At 38.6% G+C, this 21668-nt stretch overlaps 1 protein-coding gene across 10 annotated transcripts in view; it reads left to right on the top strand.

The window, feature by feature from the left end:
- LRRC7 (leucine rich repeat containing 7) overlaps positions 1–21668 on the top strand; it is a 491773-nt gene that overhangs the window by 206536 nt on the left and 263569 nt on the right. For all 10 annotated transcript variants that reach the window (XR_003124468.3, XM_025417997.3, XM_049111806.1 and 7 more), the window contains one exon: positions 17669–17786. Coding sequence is in view for 9 of the 10 variants with exons in the window: in XM_025417997.3 (XP_025273782.3) it covers positions 17669–17786 (118 nt within the window). In the remaining variant the exon portion in view is untranslated. The remainder of the gene's footprint in view (positions 1–17668; positions 17787–21668) is intronic.

Here is a 21668-nt window from a genome sequence, read left to right as displayed (position 1 = left end):
GCTCCATGCCGGGAGCCCGATGTGGGACTCGATCCCAGGTCTCCAGGATCGCGCCCTGGGCCAAAGGCAGGCGCTAAAGCGCTGCACCACCCAAGGATCCCAAAGCCAGTGCTTTTATAAATGTCTATTTGCCTGATTTTTTTTTTGCCAACTAGTAGTTACTAACCAGACAACAAAAGAGCCCCCTACCCAGGCTCATCTGTGGGCACACATGCACACACAAACCCAGGCACACGTATGCACATACATCACTTAGTCTTAAGAATTATAAAGATATCAAAAATTTTTTCCCAAATGCCTAGTAGCAATTAAGCTGGGTCGAAATTAACAACATTTAAAGTGCTACTTTTATATTCAGCTTTCATTTTTTTCCTATTTCCTTTTTGGTGTTATTGGCGTGCTTCCATCAAGTGAAGTAATCATGGACGTGTAAGTCAAAAAAAAAATCCTTTCATTTAAAAACTTTTATTTTTTAAAATTTATTTTAAAGATTTTATTTATTCATTTACGAGAGACCCAGAGACAGAGGCAGAGACACGGGCATAGGGAGAAGCAGGCTCCCTGCAGGGAGCCCGAGGTGGGACTCGATCCCGGGACCCGGGAGACGCTCTACTGCTGAGCCCCCCGGACCCCCCTCATTTAAAAACCTTTAAATGCAGACTTCCATCAAGCAGAATGGGTTTGGCAAGGCTGTGGGCCTTGTATATTCAAACTGACAACTGTTCTTCCAGCAAAACAGATCTCGAGTTCCTGCCTTCGAAGGCAATGGCAAATGCTAAAGTAGCCTTGCTGTTCGAAGGGGAGAAATGACTGGACGGCGCCCTTGTGCCGATCGTTGCTGAAAAGATCTGCATTTCAGAAACAACAGCAGGGAGATTTACCGCTTTCTGGGATAAAATGCTTGGCTGTTGGTTGCAGTCTGGCCTTTCCCTGAGGAAGCACAGAGCCTTGGACTCTGCTCATTTGCCAGGGATGGGGGCGGGGACACACACGTGTTCCCTTTACCTTCTGTGATGCTCTCAGCCCTGAAGATCTCTCCTCCCAGCGGGTCGCCCTCCTCACTCCTTAACCAAGACTCTCCTTATCTCTCACCTGTTCTCTGATCCGCGCCCCACCCCACCCCCGCCCCACCTGCCTGCTTCTGGTCACAGATGCCAGTTGTTACTCAAAATAAAAATCTGAGCCAGTCACTTGCCCCGTTGGTGAACACCCGAGGAGAGGATGTTCATGCGAGGGAACAGTCGACGAGCCTGAAAGGCCCAGCACCCACACGTCCAAATTCTCCAGGTCAAAGGCAAGGTCTGGAAATGCTTCTCTTGGAGAAGAAGGCACCTTGCAGCGCCCTCTCTTCCTTGTCACGCTTCTTACATCCCACTGTGCTTTTTCCTGGACTTGTGAGCACTAGGTGACCCTATGCTTGAGGAAGTGGGTGCTCTGCTCTTTATCTTTGGGTCCTGGCGCTGGGTCTGCGGCCCAGTCGGTGCTCAAGAGGCGCTCGGTGTATGCAAGTCGCCAGGAAGGAGGGGGAATGAGAAGGCAAGAAGGCAAGAAGTAGGGAAGCAAGGGAAGGGGAAGGGAAGAGAGGCGGGGAGGGAGAGAGGAAGGAAAAACAAGAAGCAAACGAATGTCACCATTGGCAGCTTGCCGTTTCACCCAGTACGGATATCAACCCATTTTTGACTCCATTATTTTTGAGTTGGCTCCTCTCTCACTAAAGATAATTAACATCTGTATTAAACTAAAGGATTTTATTACAATGTGCATCAAATAATAATAATTATTATTTTTGAGACAGCTTTCAAAAGAACTTGGAAACGCTATAGAGCCTGAATGCTTTTAAAGGGATTCAGAGGACAAACTTCTAAGAAACCAGCCATTCGGCGATGCCAGCTCATTAGACAGTCCTTTTCCCCGCTGGAATCCACCTCTGCCAACATAAGGCATCAGTAACCCTCTCCCTGAATATTTATGACCTTATATGAACCTTTTCAGGAAAAGTATTTTTTTTTATTCACAAGCAACTAATATTTTTTTGTTTGTGGTAGAAAAACAAACATCTTATTTTTCCCAAGGAACGATGTTTGGAGATATAATCATTCACGCTCATGACATTTTTATTGTGTCCTCAATTTTCCAAGCCTGAGTACAAAGCTGGTAATAAAATGCTGACTCCGAATTATAATAGTTTGCAAGTGTGCAGCCCTCCGGGGGTAGCACAGCGCTGTCACGTGTGCTCACGTTCACTGTGATTTGGGTCCTTGCTGTCAAAGATAGTCCTCGAGTCTGAGTTGTGCTCCCTAACTGCTCCTGGGCCCAGGGTGACGGGCTCACCGTGCTACCGTCCTGCTCCCTCTCCCTCCTCGCGCTGCCAGCCACGTGCTCAGCTGTCACCCTTCTCCCTCCGAAACACAGACCTGACGGTGCAGAGGGAGCAGCGCGCTGCCCTGGAGATAGAGACGCTTCTGCACCCCAGGGAAATGCATGTGAACCCGGCCCTGACGCGTCCTGGGTGAACCGTAGGGGAAGCCTGAGCCTCCTGAGTCCTCCCATCTGCAAAGTCGGGCTGATAGTACCTTCCTTGCTACATTGTCGTAGGCAGTGGAGATGACAGATTTTAAAGTCTAGTTTAGTGGCTCGCACCTATACCGTAGGCACTCGGGAAACGGTGCCTGAAAGATCTTATTAGTCACGCCCCTGCATTAGAACATTCGTGAAAGAACAAGGGATTTAGGGAGGAAGCACCAGGTGTCTGCATTGCACGGCACCTGTAGGGGAAGCCTGTCGTCTAACGTCCCCAGCACGGGCTCCAGGCCGCAATAGGCATAAATGCAGAACGTCATGAAAGTCACACGTGGGGCATGTAAATTGGTCTTAAGCTGTGACCCGAAAGATGGGGGGGGCCTCATCCTGGAGGTGAGGTCGACGGGAGGGGGCACAGGGTGCGATGGAGAAAAGCCTCGGCTGAAGACCCGGCTTTGCAAAGGCGGTCAGGGTACAATGGGCACAGAAACTGGAGCTGCTGGCGGTGGTAGGACGCGTAGTGCAGGCCAGGGGAGGGGAAGGTGTGACGAAGACACAGGGACCGCGGAAGGACGGGAGGGAAAGTGCAGGGCGAGGGTATTGAAAGCCACATCAAGGAATTGGGGCTTGGTCTGAAATGAGCAGAAAGACAATGGAGTCGTCGAAGCGGGGGATGCACCTGATTACGTCTGCTCTTTTAGAAGTTTCATGTTATGACCTGTTACGAGGTCCTTAACCTGCTCCACAGGTCCGCACGGGCTTCCCGTGATTTGCAAGTTCAAAGCTGAACACCGATATGTATGTGTGTATCTGTGTGCGTGCATCTGCGTGTGCATCCGTGTGTCTGCATCCGTGTGTGCATCCGTGTGTATCTGTGTGCATCTGTGTGTGTATGAATCTGTGTGTGCATCTCTCTGCATCCATGTGTGTGTGCATCTGTGTGTACATCCATGTATGTATGCGTCTGTGTATGTGCATCTGTGTGTGTGCGCATCTGTGTGTGCATCTGTGTGTACATCCTTGTGTGTATGCATCTGTGTGTGCCTCTGTGTGTATGCATCAGTGTGTGCATCCATGTGTGTACATCCATGTGTGTATGCATCTGTGTATGTGCATCTGTGTGTGTGCACATCTGTGTGTGCATCTGTGTGTACATCCTTGTGTGTATGCATCTGTGTCTGCATCTGTGTGTATGCATCAGTGTGTGTGCATCCATGTGTGTGCATCTGCGTGTGCATCCATGTGTGTACACCCGTGTGTGTGTATTTCTGGAGATAGTAACTCTAAAGGTGAATCAGACGATTAAAGAGTACCCCGGAGGGCGTCCTGCGGGATGAAGCCTTGCCTCCTAGGCCCTTCCACATTGGTTTTCTGTGCCCCTCCCACCCCCTGCTCCAGAACAATCCCTCTCCCGAAGCCTGGGCAAACTGTCTCCTCCTTCTCGGGGTGTAATTCCCTATTTTTTCTTGTCATTCCCCACACAAGCCCAAATCACAGTTCTCGATTCATGAGGAGCCAGTGAGAATGACCGACAGAGACCAGTACACTAGGAATAGGAAGTCCAGAGACTAACCATCCTTACGTGGAAATCACATACACCACAGACTCGTCTTATAAATTGGTGGAGAAATAATGGACTATTTTCAAAATGGCGCTAGAATAACTGGTCACGTATAAAGGGAGAAGAATGGATCCTTGCTTCACCTCATTCTCAAAAATAAATTCCAAATGAGTCAAGCCAAAGCATTGAAACTTTTAGAAGAAAAAAAAAATAGGAGACCATCTGGTACATATTAAAACTGAGAGATGAATTTGACTACTGTAAAGGCCTTTTTATCAAAAGATACCATAAAGAGAATGGAAAGATGAGCCATATATCGAAAGAACTGGCAATAATTAGTGACCGGAATATGCGATGAATTCTTTCAAATGAATAAAACAAGGACATATGTTTGATTTTATTAGTTATTAGGTAAAATGTGTTACCACGGTACACATCACAGATTGGGGAGAATTAAACAGTCTGCAACACAAGTTCAGAAATAGTATGAAGAAATATGAACTCGTGGCCTTGTTAGAGGGAATTTAAATCGTGACAGCTACCGTGGGGAAAAACTCCATGACTTAGTAAATTTAAGCACATGCCCACCTCCTTAGAGGACTTCTGAATGTGTGCACTAGGAGACGTGTACAAGAATATTTGTAGCGCCATCGCCTCTATTAGGAAAAAATTGGGGGGGGAAGCAAAACTCTGTCAACAGTAGAATATATAGGAAAATTGTGTTATATGGGACACACTGTGGTAAAAGTGAATAAGTAGATGATATACCTCAACATGGAATAATGCTGATGGCATAATATTGAGTAAGAAGGCAGGTTGCAGAAGAAAGCCCGCAGTGTTATTCCATTCATATAAACAGACAAATCTTAATGTGTGTTCGAGGATTAGTAGACCTGTGGTAAGAGTATAAATGAAAGTGACAAAATGAGTAAAATAAAAATTCAAGAAATTGATTGCCTCAAAATGGGTCGGAAAGGAACCAAAAGACCTGACTGGGAGGCGCGTAAGTAGCTTTGGGACTCTGCATTGCGGCATATGGGTCTTTGTTTTTATCATCGTGATTTTTAAACGAACGTTACCTGTTATGCACAGTCTTACGTATGCATAGGTCACAACGAGAAAGTTTAAAAGACAAAAAAACAGTCATAGGGTACATGCAATGGCCTGCAAAAGACATGGAGCCTTTGCTTAAGGCGTTCCCGGGCGGGTTGTTTCAGGATTTCTCTCCTTCTTCCTTCGTAGACTAATGAGTGTGAGGAACTTTCCTTGATCTTCGTTCCCCGTCTACATTCTGTCACCGTTTGTCTCTCTTCTTAGGCCGCGTGCTTCCCTCATTCGTTCCCGCCTTCTGCTTCGTCTGACGTGAGCCTTCAAGGCGACAGGTCACTCCCCATTACTCTAGCCATCTCCCGCCATTTTTAACGCACAATGTTTTATTATCACTTATATTTTATATTTTCCCATAGGATTTCTCTTCTGACCCATGAGTTATTAAATTTAAATTTCTACAAAGCTTGGGGCATCTGGGGGGCTCAGCAGTTGAGCGTCTGCCTTCAACTCAAGTCATGATCCTGGGGTCCTGGGATCGAATTCCACATTGGGCTTCCTGCGTGGGGCCTGCTTCTCCCTCTGCCTGTGTTTCTGCCTCTCTCATGAATAAATAAATAAAATCTTTAAAAAAATTTCTACAAAGTTTTTAAAGTTATCTTTTGGTAAATGATTTATAACTTGCATTATGGCCCGAGAACTTGGTCTTTCTGTTACGAGTTCTTTGAAGTTTGTTGAGACTTTATGCCTAATACATGGTTAGTTGCAAGTTTTTCATATGCACTTTTTAAAGAAGTACTAAATACGGTTGAGTTCAGTGTTCCCTATGTGTCCAGTAGGACAATCTAGTGGCCATCAATTCTAGCTTTTGTCTGTTTTTAATCAATTTTTAGGAGATATTTGTCAAAATACCCTGTTACAATGCTATCTCCTATAGATAAGCCGGATTTTTCTTTAAATATTTTACAGGTAATGATAGTGGATGCATACAAGTTTACATTTAGATATTCCTTGTGACCTAGTGTTTTTTAACATATGGCCACTCTCTACTAATACATTTTGCTTTAAACCAGTATTATGGTATAAAATTTATTTTGGTTAATTTTGCCAGTCTTACCATTTTTCCATCAAGTTTTCAGTGGATCACTACTAGTAAGATAAATATTTATTGATGGCAACTTTTGATATATTTGGATTAATTTATTCCATGCTAGTCTTTATTTTTATCTATATAGCAAGTATTTACTTGTTTTCCATTATATTTATTAAAGATATTTTTTTCTTATTTCTTTTTATTTTATCTTATTCCATTTATTTTGTAGGAAATTGTACACCTTATTGCTATTCCTTTAGTTGTTACCCTAGAAATTAAAAGTTAATCAGTACCTTTACTGTCCTCACAAACAAAGCAAATATCTGAGACTGTTGTGTTTTATTTATTTTTAAGATTTGTTTATTTATTTAAGAGGGGATGCAGGGGGAGGGCAGAGGGTGAGGGAGAGGGAAACCGAGGCAGACTCCTCGCAGAGCACAGACACAGTGAGGAGCTCGCTCTCACCACCCTGAGCTTACAAACCTGAGGTCACTACCTGAGCCAAAACCAGGAATTGGAGGCTTAACCAACTGAACCACCCAGGCGCTCCATCCGAGACGGTTTTAATCCGATTATCTTTCCCTGATATATATGCTTTTGTTGTTCAAAATTTTAGTTCTCCCCAGCTTCATTGATCTATTATTGACACATAACATATGGAAATTTAGAGTGCAGTGTGATGATTAAATATATGTGTAGATTGCAAAATAGTCACCACAATCAGGTAATAAGGTATCAGTAAGTCACCGCATCTCCATCCCGTCACGTAATTGTGATTTGTGTGTGTGTGTGTGTGTGTGTGGTAATAGCACTTAAGATCTATCTTCCTTACAACTCTCAAGTATATAATGCAATATTGATCATCACAGTCACCATGCTCTGCAGTAGATCTCCAGATCTTATTTATCCTACAGCTTGGAATTTGTACCCTTTAACCAACATCTCGTACTTCTTATCCCACGGTCCCTGGCAACCCCCATTCTACTGTCTATTCCTCTGAGTTCCACTTCTTTAGATGTCACAGTTAATTGAAATCATTCAGTATTTGTCTTTCTCCATCTGGCTTATTTCACCCAGCATAATGCCCTCATGGCCCATTTGTGGTGTCTCAAAAGGCAGGATTTCCTTCTTTTTATGACTAACATTCCATATATATATGGAATATATATATATATATATATATATATATATATATACACATACATATACCACATCTTTATTCCTTCCCCTGTTGATGGACACTTAGGTTGTTTCTTATGCCTCGGCTATTGTGAATAATGCTGCAGTGAGCATGGGGGTGCAGATATCTCGTTGAAATAGGTGTTTTCATTTTCTTTGTGTAAATACCCAGAAGTGGGATTGCTGAATCATATGGTAAATCTATTTTTAATAGAATCTGAGGAACCTCCAGATCGTTCTTCACAGTGGCTGCGCCAGTTTACATTTCCACCAAAGGTTCCCTTTTATCCACAGCCTTGCCGACACTTGTTTCTTTTTTTTTTTTCTTTTTGGTAACAGCTACTCTAACAGCAAGGAGGTGATGTGTCATTGTCGTCTTGATTTGCATTTTCTGATGATTAGTGATGTCAAGCATTTTCTTCATGTACCTGTTGACCGTTTGGAGGTCTTCTTTGGAAAAGTGTCTTTTCAAGTCCTTTGCCCATTTTTAATCAACTTTGTTTTGTTTTGTTCTGTTTTGACTAATGAGTTGTATGGGTTCCTTACGCATTTTGGATATTGACCCCTTATCAGATAAAAGGTCTGCAAATACTTTCTCATTCCACAGGTTACCTTTGCGTTTTGTGGACTGTTTCTTTTGCTGTGCACAATTTTATTAGCGTGATGTAGTCTTACGTGTTTAACTTTTGCTTTCGTTGTTTGTGCCTGTGAGGTCATGTCCCAAAAATCTTTGCCAAAACCAACGTGAAAGAGTTCTTTTCCAGGGTCTTTCTAAGTATTGCTACAGTTTCATATCTTACATTTACGTACCTAATCCACTTTGAATTAAGTTTTGTAAGTGGTATAAGGTAGGGGTCCAGTTTCAGTCTTTTGAATATTCTTTTGAATATGATTATCCTGTTTTTCCATTAATATTTATTGATGAGACTATCCTTTCATTTTGGGGGGGTCTCCTTTGACAGATATTCATTGAATGTATATGACTGGGTTTATTTCTGGATTCTCAATTCTGTTTCACTGATTTATATGTCCATTCTTATGCCACTACCAAACTGTTTGACCTACATTGATTTTTTAAGCCTATAATTTGAAATTTTGTCATTATTTTATATAGCCAATGTCTATTTAGATTTAATCACGTTCTGTTTAATTTTTTAAAAAAATTTAATGCTATTATTTCTTGTAGCTCAGACTTGTGTGCTAGAGTCCTTCACCTTCTTCCCAAAAGATATCTTTTGAGAGATGCCCTGGTGGCGCAGTCAGTTGAGCATCCTACTCTTGATTTTGGCGCAGGTCATGAGATAGAGCCTCCATCAGGCTCTGCACTCACTGGGGAGTCGGACTGAGATTCTCTCCCTTTCCCTCTCCCTCTTCCCCTCCCCACTGTGTGAGTGCTCACTCATTCTCTCTCATAAATCGATAAATCTTTTTTTTTTTAAGATATCTTTTGACAGTTGTTTTAATGAAAGAGTTTTGGTAGTAAACTGTCTTTATATAAAAATGCTGTCATTTTTCCCTTTTCCTAAAAATAGCTACAAATATTATACTATTTACTCTTTGTACTTCAGTAATATCTAATGAGTCATTGCTTTGATTGTTAAATTCTCTGTCTTTCTCATTCTCAGTCTTTAGAAGGTAGTTTCTCCTCTTTGGTAATTTTTAAGATCTACTGCCTTTGATACTCTGCAAATTCATATAAGTCTACATGTAGGTTATTTTTCATTTATCTTATTTACAATTCTTTGAGTTTCCTCCATCTGAAGATGAAAGCCTCACAACAATTTTGGAATTCCTCAAGCACCTCATCCTCTTTTTCTGTGATAAATTTTGCTTAAATTTTAAAAGCTTTTCTTACTGTGTTCTTCATGTCATTTAACCAGTTTTTTTTTCTATTTTCCATCCCCTTGTTTACATTCAGTTAATTTATTCTTAACATCATGTGCTATGACTTTCCTCCAGCAATGTTTGTTCTTCTGATCTCTGAGCTCTCTGATAATCTCTTCTTTTATCATCATGCTTTCAAATCATGTTTTTATTTCTTTAAACATTAAATGCATATAAATTGCATCTTGTGTTTTATAATTCTAATATCATTATTTAGAAGCAAGATTATTTGTTTTTCTGCATCATCTCATTTTGTTAATTATTTAATTAGACATTTAGTGATTTTTTTCAGTGATCCTGTATTTCTTAGAACTTTATCTTTGGGAATTCATTGAGGTCTGAATTTAATATGTATTCCTTCAGAGGAGATTTTTATTTACTTTTAGCAGGCATTTGGGGGCAATAGTACTCCAGGACCACCTATAACTCCAGATTGGGTTTTAGGGAGCTTTATAGATTCTGTAAATATATATATATATATAGATTCCAGACCCTAATTCAAGGGAAGATAGACTGTGGTTGGTAAGCCCTAGAAAGCTAATCTTTGGGGTTTTCTCCTTTCTGTTTTTGTTTTTATTTCTTCCTTTCTTTTTTTCCTACCCTCCTCCTTTGTTCCTCCTGGACTTCTTTCTTGTTTTTCCCTTCCTTGTTTGTTCCTTCTTTATCTGTTCTGTTTTTTCCCTCATCTTTCTCTCCCTATTTTTCCTTCCTTCCTTCTTCACTCTGTCTTCTCTCTCTCTACTTTCTTTCTCTCTTTCTCTTTTTCTTTTCTTTCTTTCTTCTTACTTCACTTAGAGTCAAAACTGAGAAAGGCATGCATTCCCCCACTGCCTCTCTTTGAAGGACTCAGTTTTTTCTAATTTACCCACAGAGGATGTCGCTCTTAGGAGACCCTACCTCTAACTGGAATAGCCTATAAGCCAATCCCCCACTCTGTTCAAACTCCAAGTGGTTTTCCATCCCCCTATATTTGCAAAAAAAAAAAAAAATCCTACTTAACTCTATGTATTATTTTCTTGTTATTCTGGAATTTGAGGATTTTGTACTTTACAACCAGAGCTTAGTTATGCATAAAGGGTGTGTGTGTGTGTGTGTGTGTGTGTGTGTGTGTGTGTGTGTAGTTCTGCTGCACTAAAATATTCTTTGAATATTTAGTCCACCATACTGGTTAAAAACATAAATTGACAGTATCATTTCATGCCTTTTTAAAAAGATTTATTTATTTATTTATTTATTTATTTTAGAGAAAGCCACATGATTGGGGAGGAGGGAGAGGGGGAGAAAGAGAATCAAGCAGACTCCCTGCTGATGTGGAACCCTGCCTCCCCCATCCCACACCCTGATAAAATCAAGAGTCAGATACTTAATCAGCTGAGCCACCCAGACTCCCCTCATTTCATGTCTTTAACTTCTTTTTAAGATTTTACTTATTTATTCATGAGAGACAGAAAAAGATACAGAGACACAGGCAGAGGGAGAAGCAGGCTCCCCACAGGGAGCCCAATGCAGGACTTGATCCCAGGACCCTGGGGTCATGCCCTGAGCTGAAAGCAGACTCTCAACCACAGAGCCACCCAGGTGCTCCTCATGTCTTTAATTTCAATGCTGAATGTGGACCATAGTATATGATGAGTATTCACTAAATATGTTTTAAATGCATATACATGTAGATTCAGGGAATTCATTGCAAGATCCAAGTCACCTTGAGCTGCTTTAAAACAAATAATCTGAAACTAGTTTAAGTTATACATTCTTTGAGTTGGGTATACTTTGAGAAGCTCCAGAAAATTACATTATCCCTCTTTAGCCTTCATCTGCCTAATTTGTGCTGGCTCTTGGGCAATCCATTTGTCATCACCCCTTCCAGGTATACTTTCATGAATCCCCCCCACCACTATCATCAGAATGATTTGGTGCAGATATCCTACTTCTGTGTTTATGTCACACCTGATATTTGTCTCAGCATAAGTTTTTTTCACATTATATTTAGCTTATTGTATAAATATTGCATTGTAAGCAAACTGAGCTCAGTTACTGCTTCTTATTCACTTTGTGCCCCTTGCACTTAGCATAGTTATCTGGTTTATAGCAAGTATCGATTCATGATTTTTCCATGAATAAATGAATAATATACCTCTTAGAATATACATTTTGGGTCTAAATACATTTTATTTTCCACACTTAGACCTTTATCTTTTGTGTCAGCTCTCTTAGAAAATATCTAACCATTGGTTTCTGGAGTCAGTAATTTAAATTGCCTGCTCATCTCAAACCAATTTCTGTCAGAGTTAAATTGGTTTCCTTTAGCCCAAGAAAGAGCATACTTCAGTACCAAAATATTTTAAGACTCAAAGCGGTTTTAATGTTTTTGAAATGTGAAATATCATTAACAAATGAAAACCAGGATAACCATTACCATTAACAGTCTTACTCTAATTAGCTATTAATTATATTTGCTGCTTTATACTATATGAAAAAATCACAGCTAGTTCATAATCATTCTTTATTTCATTTTCATTCAAAGCTTGAATATTGATTGAAAGAATCACTAAAATGCCTTCTTAATTTCTTTGCCAATTTGGAGGCACTGTGACTCATATTCAAAGTTCACTCTTTGTTTATGAAATTTAGATTCCACTGAGGTTGTTTACCTAATCTGAAACTCCAGTTCAGTGAAGTACCACTTTCAGCTGGGATTTATCACTGTCCTCATTTTCCCTTGACTTATCCAAGTATACTTTCAAAGATATTTGTGCAGCATACACTATGTACAAGACACAGTGCTAGCTACGTTGGCGTGTTCAAAGGTGAAACAACTTGATATCAAGATGAATTAGACATGATTCCCACCTTCAAAGACCTCTTCATCTACAAAAATAAGAAATTGATTACTATATATTTGTGCCTCCATATCATGTCTATAAATATTCAAAATGGCCAACAGTTCTTAGCCCTGACCATGTACCAAACGCAGTTTTACACTTCACAAGTAATTCATTTTATCAAATCCAAGGCTACCGATTATGAGACATGTCTTTACTGTACCACTAAGGAAGATACACTCCTTAAAAATTATAACTTGCTCTTTTTTAAAAAAAGATTTTATTTATTGAGAGAAAGAGAGTATGAAGAGGGGGAGGGACAGAATAGAGAGAGAATCTCAAGCAGACCCTGTGCTGATCACAGAACCTGAAGTGTAGGGCTTGATCTCAAAATGCTGAGATCATGACCTGAGCTGAAACCAAGAGTCAAATATTTAACCGACTGAACCACCCAGGCATCCTGAAAATTGTAACTTGCTCTTGATTATAAGATTCATTCCAAATATCAAAGATGTTAATATGCAAAAAATTGCAATACTTGAAACTGATGAAATATATTAACTCATGTAATCATTTCAACAACCCTTCACATCAGGCAATGTTGTTTTCCCACTTTTACAAATGAGGAAATTGATCGAGCTCAGAGATGTTAGGTAACTTGTTCAAGATCACACAGCTAGTAACTAGATGCATGGGAATTGAACCCACATCAAGCTGATCCCAAACACCATGCTCTTAACCACTATACCACAGGAGTCTTAGATTCTCCATGTTATAGGGTGTTCAGCAGTTTCTATACCTTTTGTTCCTGATATGGCTTCCTTTAAAATGAGAAAAATTGAGGTGTCTGGGTGCATCAGTCAGTTAAGCATCTCCCTTTGGTTCAAATCATGATCTCAGGGTCCTGGGATTGAGCCCTGCATTGGGCTCCCTGCTCAATGGGGCACCTGTTTGTCCCTCTCCCTATGTCCCTTCTCTCCATTCATGCTCTCTTTCTTTCAAATAAATAAATGACATATTTTAAAAAAATATAATAAAATCGAATTGGAGAAGAATATAGGGACCTCTATTCATTCTTTTTCTTAAATTACATTTTTTTCCAAGTTTTTCTTTAAGTTCCAGTTAGTTAACATACAATGTAATATTAGTCTCAAGTATAGAATTTAGTGATTTATCACTTAGATACAACACCTAGTGCTCATCACAACAAGTGCCCTCCTTCATCTCCATCACCTATTTAACCCACCCCCCAGCCACCTCCCTTCTAGTAATCATCAATTTGTTCTTTATAGTTAAGAGTCAATTTCTTGTTAAGCATCTGATGTTTGGTTTTGGCTCAGGTCATGATTTCAGGGTTGTAAGATGGAGGCCTATGTGGGGCTCCATGCTGGATGTGGAACCTGCTTGGGATTCTCTCTCTCTCAAAAAACAGTAACAACAATTAAATGAAGGGAGAGAGGAAATGGCCTCAAATAAAGAACAATTCTTTATATTTAAAAAAAGTTAGCTTTAAAAGAAACTATCACATTGACCTTAATGTCCTCATTTCCCCAGTGATCAAAGAAAATGTAGGCATAAGATGGGGTAGGATGCCATACTATGGAAAGAGCCCAACTGTCCATTGACAGATGAAAGGATAAAGAAGATGTGGAGTATATATACAATGGAATACTACTTAGCCATCAAAAAATGAAATCTTGCCATTTACAATGACATGAATGGAACTAGAGGATATTATGCAAGATGAAATAAGTCAATCAGAAAAATATAATTATCATATGATCTCACTCACATGTGGAATTTAAGAAATAAAACAGACGATCATAGAGGAAGAGAGGAAAAAAACAAAACAAGACAAAATCAAAGAGGGAGACAAACCACCCAGGTGCTATATAAGACTAATGAATCACTGACCTCTACCTCTGAAATCATTAACACGTTATATGTTAATTAAATTTAAATTTAAAAAATTTTAAAAAGAGTCTGTTTCTTGGTTTCCCTCTCTCTCTTTACCCCCATGTTTATCTGTTTTGTTTCTTAAATTTCACATCTGAGTGAAATCATATGGTATTTGTGTTTCTCTGACTAATTTATTTCACTTAGCATGATAGTCTCTAGCTCCATCTATGTTGTTTACAAATGGCAAGATTTCATTCTTTTTGCTAGCTGGTAATATTCCATTGTATATATACACCACCTCTTCTTTATCCATTCATCAGATGATGGACATTTGGGATCTTTCCATAATTTGGCCATTGATGATGCTGCTACAAACATCAGGATGCATGTATCCCTTCAATTACTATTTTTGTATCTTTTGTATATATACTTGGTAGTGCAGTTGCGGGCTTGTAGGGCATTTCTATTTTTAACTTTTTGAGGAGCTTCCATACTGTTTTGCAATGCACAATTTTCATTCCCAGCAACAGCACATGAGGGCTCCCCTTTCTCCATATCCTAGCCAACACTTGTTGTTTTCTGTATTATTAGCCATTCTGACAGGTGTGAGATGATACCTCATTGTAGCTTTGATTTGTATTTCCCTGATGATGAGGGATATTAAGCATCTTTTCATGTGTCTGTTAGTCACATTGATGCCTTCTTTGGAAAAGTATCTATCCATGTCTTCTTCCCATTGTTTACCTGGATCGTTTGTTTTTTTTGGGGGTGTTGAGTTTTATAATGCTTTATATATTTTAGATGCTAACCTTTTATCAGATATGTCATTTGCAAATATATTCTCCCATTCTGTAGGCTACCTTTTAGTTTTATTGTTTCCTTTCTCATGCAGAAAGTTTTGTATTTTGATAAAATCCCAATAGTTCATTTTTGCTATTGTTTCCCTTGCCTCAGGAGACATATCTAGCAAGAAGTTGCTATGGCCAAGGTCAAAGAGGTTGTTGCCTGTGTTCTCCTCTAGGATTTTAATAGTTTCTTGTCTCACATTTAGGTCTTTCACCCATTTTGAATATATTTTGTGTATGGTATAAGAGAGTGGTCCAGTTTCATTTTTTGCATGTTGCTGTCCAGTTTTCCTGTTGAAGAAACTTCTTCCATTATAGAAAACCCAAAAGACTCCACCAAAAAATAGGTAGAACCGATAAACAAATTCAGGAAAGTTGCAGGTTACAAAATCAATGTACAGAAAATCTGTTGCATTTCTATACACGAATTATGAAGCAGCAGAAAGAGAAATCAAAGAATAGATCCCATTTATAAGTGCACCAAAAACTATAAGATACCTCAGAATAAATCTGAACCAAAGAGGTAAAAGATCTCTACTCTGAAAGCTATGAAACAACGATGAAAGAAATTGAAGATGACACAAAGAAATGGAAAGACATTCCATGCTCATGGATGGGAAGAACAAATAGTGTTAAACTGTCTATAATACCCAAAGCAATCTACATTTATAATGCAATTGCTATCAAAATACCAACAGCATTTTTCACAGAGCTTTAACAAACAATTCTAAAATTTGTATAGAAGCACAAAAACCCCCAATAGCCAAAGCAATCTTGAAAAAGAAAAGCAAAGGTGAAGGCATCACAATTCCAGACTTCAAGTTATATTGCAAAGCTGTAGTGATCAATATAGGATGGTACTGACACAAAAACAACCACATAGATCAATAGAACAGAATGGAAAGCCCAGAAATGAACCCATAAGTATATGTTCAATCAATCTTTGATAAAGCCAGGACCTATAACTAATTCTTGAGAAAAATTGAGAATTTAGTTGATTTTAATTCAAGTTAAATTCTTTAATTCAAGTTAAATCAAACTTGAATTTTTAAAAAAATGTTTTGAAAATCATTTGAATTTTATATAAAGTGATTATAATAATCAGGTTAAAGTGTTATTAGTACATTTTACCAACATCAGTATGAGGCGATTGAATTTCTAAAATCTATACATCTATAACTAACCACATTGCATGTGGACTGAATGGTTCTCACAGAACGATAAAGACTGGGCAAAACTTTAATGTCTACCATGAATATAGATATCAGTTTTTCTATTTTTTAAAGGGAAATTTAGTCAGTGAAAACAATCTGTCAAAGTTCTCTTTTTCAGGTTTTATAAAGAGAGGTAGTAATACTTTTGTATAGCATACTGAAATTCTAGCATTACATGAAATATTAGAAATAATCTTTGAAAGCAGCCAAATATGGCTAACCTAAAGCAAGAAACTATACTTTATCTGAAGAAACAACTAGCACAATCTACTTTTTAAAAAACTAATGAGTTAAGAAATAATAATTATGTTCTACATTGTTTTTGCCTATAAATAACAAATTACATGAAAGGACAAGCAGTAGTTAAATGTACTGTGAGCCAATTGCATAGTCATGGATACCAGACACTTCATCTGTGGAAATTCAGAAAAATAGAATTAGAAATGTCAAATATAAAAGATCTCATTAAGGCAATTCTTCCAGAAATGAATAAAATATTCCGTTTCAACTATTCCTATCTTGAGTAGTCAAAATGAGATTGACATAGCTAAAAAATATAACATTGTTTCCTAAAATATGGTACTGGAAACACACACATCAAAATCATCAGATCACAAGAGTGCTTGTTTAAAACTGCAGATTTCGACCCCCACTCCAGACCCACCACATCAGTGCTTCTGTCGGTAAAGTCCAAGAATCCACATTTTATTTTTTAAAATTTTTAAAAGATTTTATTTATTTATTTATTTATTTATTTATTTATTTATTCATTCATTCATTCATGAGAGACACAGAGAGAGAGAGGCAGAGACATAGGCAGAGGGAGAAGCAGGGAGCCTGATGTGGGACTCCATCCCGGGTCTCCAGGATCACGCCCTGAGCCTAAGGTAGATGCTCAACACTGAGCCACCCAGGGAATCCCCCAAGAATCCACATTTTAAATCAACACCTTCACTTACTAGTGATTAGAACCATGCTGGATTTGAGAACCATCGCTTTAACACTTGACTCTTCCCCATGCAGTACTTTGGACTGATGGCAGAAATGAATCAATCACTAGATATTGATTTTTTTTTACCAAATATCAAAAGTTAAATATTTCATTTGCTAGATATTTATGAAACAGTATGAAGGGACACAAAAGAAATGTGAGCTCATGTATTCACTTTTATTGCTATTCTTGGATGTTCTAAACAACTGTCGAACATGATTACATGGAGATAATACATGTTGCAGAGAAAGAGAATTAAGGTTTTCCTGGTAGCTGTGAGAACAAAAAGGAAGGGGCAACTCTAGAAAGTAATTGAAAGAAGAAAACTGGTAGGATCAGTGGCAAGTTGAACATTCATCGTAAACAGAAGGGGAAGAAATAGAATACCTTCCATCTTGAGTTAGGATAGTAGAGAAGAGGGAGGTGAGAGCATGGAGATGGAATGTGAAGCATTCTGGAAACAACTAAGGGTACGATGTGGAGGTAGGATTTTTGCAGCTGGCCCTTTCATTACCCTATTTATAAAGATGGGGAAATGAGTTTTGTTACTAAGTTTGCGTATGAATGGATTTAACCAAATTGAGATCTAATTAATCGTTATTTTCTTTTACAGCAATTGTTCAACTGTCAAGCTCTAAGAAAACTAAGTATTCCTGATAATGACCTTTCAAATCTGCCAACCACTATTGCTAGTTTAGTTAATCTTAAAGAACTCGACATCAGTAAAAATGGTAAGATTCTTCTCATCTCTACATAACTTGAATTTTTTTCATTGGAAATATGCTTTGTTTTCTCTTAGCAAATAACACTTTTTATTTTGATTGTGTTGTAACTTGAAGTTAATTTTGTTGAAAAGTTAAATCTTAAACTATAAATCAAAATGAAAACCTCTCTTCCTTCCACTTATTAATGCCCCTGACTTACTTCCCCCATGTATTCAGATATTTGACTTACTCTCTTGTAGCACATTTTACTACCTTTGCACTGTTTATTTGCCTCAAAATCACAGTAGAACTTAGTGAGGCCCACCCGTTCGCTCTACTTAGACTTGAACTCCCCCGTGCCCCGTACTCTGCTCTGGTTTCCCCATAGCACTGACCATCTTCTCAGTATTGTAGAATTTACTGATCTGTTACAGTTATTGCCTATCTTTTCCTTCCTCATCACATAAATTCTGTTATTAGATGGGAGGGATTTTTCTGTTTTGGTCACTGACATATGTATCTCAACTGTCTTGAGCAGTGGCTGAAAAATAATAAGTGCTCACTAGTGTTTCCTGTACCTCTGGCCAAACTTACGTGTGTGGTGATGTTGTGAAATGGCGATGCTACTGTCAATGTTCTTGTTGATGACATTTCCCTTTGAATCTTTGTGGGAGTCTCCCATGCCCTCCTGCATTCTCGAATCTTTATTTCCTTCCAAATGACCTTGGCTCCTCATTTTATAAGAATAAAGCAAGGATTAATCCAAAGGGTTATGTCTAGGCACTATGAGGGTATAAGTCATGACCTCTCTGCCATTAAGCAAGTTGGTTAAACTGTGTGCGTGTGTGTGTTGCTTTAGTTTTTTCAGGCAATATGTTTGGTGCCAAAGGAACAGGCGTGCACGAAACAGGCCCCTGCCTTCATGAAACTTACATTCCAGTGAATGCGTTAGACATTAAATGAGTAATTATGGATGATTAAATAAACAAGTAGAGGAAAGATACATTGGATGTGATGGGCATGCGCACTAGTGGAATAAACCCATTTGGTGTGGTTAGGGAAAGTCACCCTAGAAATGATACTGAAGCCCAAATGGACAAATAGATGTCGTTATTCAGTGATTATAAAATCTCATTTATGCGAGATGAGTAAGTTACAGAGATGCATTTTCCACATGGTGTCTGTAGGTAACAATTTAATACCGTCCAACTCAAAACTCGTTAGGAGGATAAATTTTATGTTAAATGTTCTTACCACACACACACACACACACACACAAATAGTAAGGGGACAGGAGGAAACCTTGGGAGATTTTGGACATGCTTATGACCTTATTTGTGATGATGGTATCATTAACATTTGTGTATGTCCAAAGTCATCAAGTTGTATACATTCCACATGTGCAGTTCTTTGTGTGTCAATTATACTTCAATAAAGTGGTTTTAAAAAAGGAAAAGACTGTTTGTTAGTAGGGAACAGTTCAGGAAAGGCTGTGGCTTGAGGGATTCCATGAGGCATGGTACCAGCTGAATAAAGGAGAACATTTCATTTGAAGAAAACAATAAAGTGCAAACAGGGACACACACCTCTCTCTGCACCAACCTAACTAACCACATAGAGGGTTGTTGGGAAGATAATTCTAAAATGACCATTTGTAGACTTAGAGAGAATGACAAGATTTAGGTCCATTGAAAGATGACATTGTCTACCTTTATTTTTTTAAGATTGTTATAGGCCACATGTTTGTGTGGATTGATATTTCTGTACTTATACTGCTTATATATTTATATACATTCACACATTAAATTCTATTTTGAAATTACAATTTCTGAGAAATATCATAACAGCTGACCATAACCCATCCCTTGGTCTTCAGGTAGGTTTAGCTGAGTATTAGGAGTAAATAAATATCTATTTTTAAAAGAGGATTAGGAAAAAAAATCATCCCCAAATATAAACATGAAACTTCTAAGAAACGTGTCATTTTATAATGATCTCCTAGTGGTCCTCCTGCATCAAGAAATTTTTGTTGTCAGGACATGAATTTCAAGTTACACTGCTTTGATTCAGAAAAGTCTGTGAGCATCGTTGGAACTCCTTGTGAATATTATTTAGGGAGTTTTTGCTTGTGCTCATGATCTCTGTGTTCTGGAAATATCTATGCAAAAAGACATAGTAGAAAAAAAAAGAAAAAAATAAAAATAAATAAAAATAAATAAATAAGTAAAAAATAAAAATAATAAAAATAAAAAAAAAAACAAAAAGACATAGTAGACATGGCGAAACAATCTGCAAAGTTAGTATGGGAGCAAAAGGTTTGATGAACACGATGATGTATCAGCCATTGACAGAAGTCGTAATCAGTAAACGATTTTGTCCTATCAGTCCTTTCACAAAATTATACCCAAAAAAATCTGCCCCTGAATTCTGCGTCAGGCCTAGCCGGTTGCTTAAGGAGTAAAATACACCCTCTGGGAACCTGGCGAGGGAAGAAAGAGTAGATAGGGGGAAAGTAAGTGTAGTGTCAGCATCAGAGGTGACAAGGTGGGAATAGTCCTGATAGAGGCGTCCAGGCGTGAGACAATATAATGTGTATTGGCATTTAGGTATCGACAGTGGAATGCTTAATTTTGAGGCAAGGACTCACTCAAATACCAGTCAATCTAGCTAAAAAGTGCTTGGAATGTGCTTGAAGTTGACAAGTGACTTTTATAATGACACTAATTCACTTGGAGGCTGAGATTAAACCTGATCTTGATTGTCCATGTGCCCCCCAATCTTCACTCTCCATATCCGCTTGCCACCTGACATCCTGATTCATCATTTTCCCTCCGTAATTCAAAGATACTCTTTTATGTTAAAAGCTTTATTTAAGTGAACTGTAGTGTACAGAAAAGCTATCTACACAATTTGTGTGACGAGCTTGATCTGCAATTCCAACTGACCCGGATCCCCTTCCATTTCATGGTCAGGTAATACCAAATTGTTGTTCCCAAGTGCATCAGGCTGATTACTCGTAACATAAAGAACAATACCATTTTTTTTCTTGCCCAAAATATCCCTTTTTCTTCACTGCTGTACCTCCTCAACCAGGTCTTTATCACCTTCAAAAGACATTTATCCTGAGAAATATTCCTGATCCCTTATAAACAAAGAGAATTGTTTTTTCCTCTGTAATAATTTTATATTTTATAAAATATAAATTTTATACCTCACTTTTAATTTTAATTTCTGTATATCCCTCTATATTTGGTCAGATTATTTAAACTCCTGAAATCAGGCACTATTGTTTCTCTATTTGGAGCCACTAAAACAAAAGGCAGCATCCATGGCAGGTGCTCAATAAATATTTGGCAGATAGGGACACCTGGGTGGCTCACGGTTGAGCATCTGCCTTTGGCTCAGGGTGTGAGCCAGGGTCCTGGGATCGAGTCCCACATGGGTTCCCTGTGAGGAGTCTGCTCCTCCCTCTGCCTGTGTCTCTGCCTCTCTCTGTGTCTCTCATGAATAAATAAAATATTTTAAAAAATAAATATTTGACAGATAAATAAGCATTCTTTTAACAAATATATATTTGTATTTTTAGATTATTTGATTATTATTATTTGTTTATAATAAATTTATTTTTATTGGTGTTCAATTTGCCAACATACAGAATAACACCCAGTGCTCATCCCGTCAAGTGCCCCCCTCAGTGCCTGCCACCCAGTCACCCCCACCCCCCGCCCTCCTCCCCTTCCACCACCTCTAGTTCGTTTCCCAGAGTTAGGAGTCTTCATGTGCTGTCTCCCTTTCTGATATTTCCCACTCATTTCTTCTCCCTTCCCTTATATTCCCTTTCACTATTATTTATATTCCCCAAATGAATGAGAACATATAATGTTTGTCAGAGAGAGAGAGAGAAATCAC

Source organism: Canis lupus, chromosome 6 (assembly GCF_003254725.2).
Source record: "Canis lupus dingo isolate Sandy chromosome 6, ASM325472v2, whole genome shotgun sequence".
Taxonomy (NCBI): domain Eukaryota; kingdom Metazoa; phylum Chordata; class Mammalia; order Carnivora; family Canidae; genus Canis; species Canis lupus.
This window is presented reverse-complemented; position numbering and strand designations above follow the sequence as displayed.